General features: G+C 64.4%; 1 protein-coding gene across 5 annotated transcripts; it reads left to right on the top strand.

Moving 5' to 3' along the window:
- Positions 1-196: 196 nt before the first annotated feature.
- On the top strand, positions 197-3,000 carry RASSF7 (Ras association domain family member 7). 5 transcript variants are annotated; one of them, XM_026490407.4, is made up of 6 exons: positions 197-304; positions 973-1,103; positions 1,293-2,005; positions 2,135-2,263; positions 2,339-2,420; positions 2,503-3,000. In XM_026490407.4, exons 2-6 carry the CDS (start codon positions 980-982, stop codon positions 2,532-2,534), a joined length of 1,080 nt encoding a protein of 359 aa, XP_026346192.2. In that variant the 5' UTR covers positions 197-304; positions 973-979; the 3' UTR covers positions 2,535-3,000. The 5 variants fall into 5 exon arrangements, with proteins under 5 accessions (XP_026346192.2, XP_057173328.1, XP_057173330.1 ...); XM_048216843.2 differs by lacking the exon at positions 197-304 and adding an exon at positions 569-820; XM_057317345.1 differs by having other exon boundaries at positions 2,339-3,000.
- The last annotated feature ends 2,013 nt before the right edge of the window (positions 3,001-5,013 follow it).

The following is a 5,013-nucleotide window of genomic DNA, read 5'->3' as shown; positions in this document are numbered from 1 at the left end:
GCTCGGCCCGCCCCTTCGCGCAGCCGAGCTCCGCCCACACCTGGGCGCCGCCGGGGGCGGGGCGGGCGGGGAGCCAATGGGAGGGGCGGGGCGCAGGAGGGGTAGCCAATGGGCGTTGGCGCAGGGCGGGCGGTGCGACCCTGGAAGCCAATAGAGGGGGGCGGGGCGGGGCGCTCGGGCTTCGGGCCAATGGAGTGGCGAGCCGGGGCTCGCCTGCTGCGCTGGAGGCGGCAGGTTGCGGCGGCGCCGGGCGCCGGGCAGCAGCCAGTTCGAGTCTGGGTCCCGGAGGCCAGCGAGCGCCCAGGTGAGCCGCGCAGGGTCCCAGGTCCTCCTGCGTGCGGGGCGCGGCCTCGGGCGGAAACTCCGATGGAGGGACGCGAGCTGGGCCGCCGTGGGGGCCGCGCCGCACCTGCAGCGGCTCCGCGGGAGCGACGGCGGCCTGGGGGGCGAGCGCAGCGGCTGGCGGGAGCGAGAAGTGGGCTGCCCGCGCTGGCGAGGGTCGCCCAGGCGCGGTTCCGTAGCTCCAAAGGGCCGAGGTCTGAGTCGCGGGGGAGGGGGCGTTCCCATGGTAGCGGGAAGCCGTGTTTTCGTGAGGGCGCCCTTGGGTGCCTGAGGACGGCGTCCCGTGGGAGGGGCAGTGCCCTTCGAGCCAGGTGACTGGGGAGGCAGGAAGTTCTGCATCTGGTTAATGATTCGCCTTGTTCCGGGAGTGGGGCGAGAGGAGGCTGGGAAGTGGGGGAGCTGCACAGTGCTCCTGGAGGACGCACTGATTACCCATTGGGAGGGCTGGTCTTGACTACCTCCACCCCAACAATGTATGGTACGTGTGGGGCCAGGCACGGGAGAGCAGGACTGATGTGGGGGGAGGGGCGGGCAGTAGCCCTGAGCCACTTCTGGGGGTGAGGAGAGGAGGGGCCGGGCTGTGGTGGGGCCAGGCAGGGCCTGACCCTGTGGCCTTTGTCCTCCCTGAAGGACAGGAATGCTCTCTGGGCTAGCAGCGATGGAGCTGAAGGTGTGGGTGGATGGCATACAGCGCGTGGTCTGTGGGGTCTCTGAGCAAACCACCTGTCAGGAAGTGGTCATCGCACTAGCCCAAGCAATAGGTGAGTCCTTTCAGGCAGAGATGGCCTAGCAGGTGCACCTGCGGTGGGGCCTGGTCCTCGGGCCCCTTCCCCCAGCGAGGGTGGAGCTGGCTGCTGATCCCTCTTGCCCTCCCCTAACTTCTCAAGCCAGGTGGATGGCGGGGGGTGGGGGGGCGCGGGCACAGGCTGACCTGTCTCCTTCTACCCCAGGCCAGACGGGCCGCTTTGTGCTCGTGCAGCGTCTCAGGGAAAAGGAACGGCAGCTGCTGCCCCAGGAGTGTCCAGTGGGTGCCCAGGCTACCTGTGGACAGTTTGCCAGTGATGTCCAGTTTGTCCTGAGGCGGACAGGGCCCAGCCTCGCTGGGAGGCCTTCCTCAGACAGCTGCCCACCTCCTGAGCGCTGCCCAGTCCGTGCCAGCCTCCCCCCGAAGCCACGGCCAGCCGTGGGCCACGAGCAGCACAGAGCACTGACCTTCAGCCTGGGGTGCCCCGGGCTGGCCCCCAGCCCTGCGCTGCCTGAGCCTGTGGCCCCCGTAGCACCAATCCCAGGCTCCTGTGCAGACCTGCAGGGCCTGGAGCGAAGGGTGCGAAGGAACGCCGTGGAGCTGGGTCAGGAGGCCTTCTGGGAGCAGGAGCTGCGGCGGGAGCAGGCACGGGAGCGTGAGGGGCAGGCACGCCTGCAAGCCCTGAGCGCAGCCACTGCCGAGCACGCCGCCCGGCTACAGGCCCTGGATGCCCAGGCCCGTGCCCTGGAGGCTGAACTACATCTGGCCTCAGAGGCCCCTGGGCCCCCCTCACCCACAGCATCTGCAACTGAACGCCTGCGCCAGGACCTGGCTGCCCAGGAACGGCAGAGTGCAGAGGTGCAAGGCAGCCTGGCCCTGGTGAGCAGGGCCCTGGAGGCCGCTGAGCACGCCCTGCAGGTAAGCCCACAGGCCCCCAAGCCCCTGCTGATGTCCCCAATGTGGGCAGATTTGGGGGTTGGTCTCAGGGGAGAGCATGAGGCCATGGAGCTCTGTGGCTGTGTCCCCTGAGGGCTCCATGTGCCCCAGGCCCAAGCCCAGGAACTTGAGGAGCTGAACCGGGAGCTCCGTCAGTGTAACCTGCAGCAGTTCATCCAGCAGACGGGGGCTGCACTGCCACCAACCCCTCGGCCAGACAGGGGCCCCCTCAGCACACAGGTCAGAGTGGCTCTGCAGGGAGGCCGGGTGGGTGGGAGGCCTGGCCAGCTCCAAGCTGACCTACTCTCCCCATAGGATCTTCTGCCTCCAGCCAGAGAAGAGCCCCTCACGAGAACCCCTCAGAATCCTGCTCTAGTGTCCGGCCTGAGCCCAGAGAGTACGTCTGTCTTCCCCACTTTGGGTGGGACACGGTCTTCCTGGGGCCTCCTCAGTCCCTTCAGCCTGTGCCCTCCCCACAGTTGCCCCAATGAGGCAGAACTCCTGGAGGTAGCAGCTCTTGGCCCAGAATGGATGTCCACTGCCAGCCCAGCCCTGGGCTCCAATGACACGAGCGAGGGCAGCCAAGGCCAGCCCGACCTGGACAACGGAGAGTTGGCGGTCGCAGAGGATTCATTCCCCCGTGCAGTGGGGAGCCCTGGTGCCCTGGGCCTGAGACAGAACACCTCAGAGCCCTGGGGTTCCCGCTCTGGGGGGCAAGGGGAGGCTGAGGACACTTGCCCTAGTCCTTGCCAAGTCTGCCAAACCCCCTGGAGAAGCAGGGGGGCATGACCAGCTCAGAATTTGCTACGCCCCAAAGGCCATGGCTCCTTATTGGGGGTGGGAGATGTGTGGACACTGCTCTACCTGTGGGTGTGTGCTTGCGTGTGGGAGGTACCCTTCCTGGTGCCTGCGTGCACACACTGGCATGCCGCCTCCGCTACCCCACCCTGAAACCTCAATAAACTGCCCAGAATGGCTTAAGTGTGTCCTGAGGCCATACCGAACAGGGTCTGTGGGCCCTAAAACTTGAGACCAGCCAGGGTCACTGGGGAGTACCGCAAGCTACCTGGGGCTGGCCACAACCAGGGCTCTTGAGAAGGGGGTCTCCCAGGGACCAGTGGTCAGTTGGGCCCAAAGTTGGGACTTGTAGGGTCTCACGTTTCCAACTGCTGCGCCCATCCACCTCTCTCCTGCCTGGTTCCTGGGTCGAGAGTTGGACAGTATGGGGCCTTACAGCAGCCTCAGCCCTGGTCTGGGTGTCTGTGTGGACCCCTCTCCTGCCTGGTTCCCCTCCTCTGGCCTACTCCTCACCAGTAGCAGGAACTGCCACCCCACTGGGATGGCTCCTGGACATGAGGACTCAAGGACATGCCAGACCTGCCTATCAGGTTTACTGAGATTTACTGAGAGCTTGTGGGGGCAGGTCCCCAGGCTCCTGGTCGGCCAGGACCAAGGAGCTTTGTAGGCCCCATGAGGGTGCGGCTGCCCAGCCTTCCAACAGGCCCCCTCTGCTTCTCAGGTGGGTGTGAAGCCTCTGCTGTGCCCACAGCCTCGAAATTAGGGCAGAGTGTGTCCAAATTGCAGTCCTGGTGCTGGTCCGGGGTGCTACAGGTCCCACCTGTGAGCACTGCAGCTGGATTGGAGCTCTCTGATGGTCAGAACCCAGGGGCTCGGTGCAACCATGGGTACTGGGGAACAGGAGACCGAGGCATCCTCGATGATGGGGGTCTTTGTGCTGAGTTTAGGGGTCGGCAACTTCGGGATGGACTCAGCCTTCTGGAGTGGCCCCTGAGCTGGGCCTGGTGTTCCCCAGTTCTTTTGGGGCAGACCATAGGGGACATGAAGTCCTGAGTACAAGGAGCAGGGAAGCCACCAAGAGGCAACACCACCAAGAGCAGCTGCGGGGGAGGGGGAGTAACTAGGACTGGATACTTCCTGCCCAAGATGGAACAGGACAGGGAGGGACAACTGGACAGGCAGCAGCAGGGGACTTCTGGCCCAGGCTCCTCACTCTGAAGCCCCCAGCACTATCCAGCTCCTTACCTACGCTCCCACCTGAGCCCACGGTCTACCTCACAGCAGCCCATTCCAGACAGAGCCAAGTGCACGGTCACATGAGGTATAGCCTGGAATGCAAATGCTGATCGTGTTGTGCCCTGGGTGGGAGGGCAGGAGCTATGGGCAGTCACCACCAGGTCCAGGGGCCTGTGCTCCCCACCCACAGCCCTCACCTGTGCTCAGGAGGGTTGGTTGTACCTCTGGTGCACCTGCTCTGAGCCCCAGCACAGGGTCATCTCCCGAGCCGAGCACACTGGCCAGCACAGGGCAAAGCCAGGTGCTGCCTGGGCATGAGCCCACGCCCTCCTGGTCTCTGTGCTTCCCCCCCCCCCCAAAGGGAAGCAGTCCCAGTGCCGGCAGAGCTCGCACGCCCCTGGTCTCCTTCTGTTTTCAGGGAACCCCTGTTGCTTCTGAAGACATCACCAGGGACCTGTCCCTGGTCTGCTACTGGCTGAGAAAGCTGAGCCCACTCTCCGCCTCGGAAGGGTCCTCAGGTAGCCACTGTGCTCTAGGGTGGGAAAGGGGACAGAACCTTCCTCCTCTGTAGCTGTTCCAGGTGGACAACATCCCACATCCCCAAAAGTCGCCAGAGGGGCTTCAAATCAGTAAGCAAACGTTGGAGTTGCTGAAAAGTTTACTTTGGAGCTTTAAACTGCACTTTGAAAACAATGATGTGAGCTATGCTGAGCTAAGGAGAGGCCCAGCTCCCCCCCCCAACATACACACACATCCAGTCCATGGCAGGGCAGGACCAAGCCAGGTCAGGCCAGCTCCCAAGGCGAGGTGAGACAGGACCCTGCTTGCTGTAAGTATAGAGGCAGGCTTCATCACTGTCTCTGCAGGGCCAGGCTGTGTTTGGGGATGGCACTGGACCTGACCTCAGAGTTCCTGCTCACCCCCAGTGAAAAAGAACTCTTGTGCACTGGCCGAGA

The sequence above is a fragment of the Ursus arctos genome, unplaced genomic scaffold (genome assembly GCF_023065955.2).
Source record: "Ursus arctos isolate Adak ecotype North America unplaced genomic scaffold, UrsArc2.0 scaffold_23, whole genome shotgun sequence".
Taxonomy (NCBI): domain Eukaryota; kingdom Metazoa; phylum Chordata; class Mammalia; order Carnivora; family Ursidae; genus Ursus; species Ursus arctos.
Note: the sequence above shows the minus strand (reverse complement) of the source record. Positions and strands in the feature narration are given on the sequence as shown.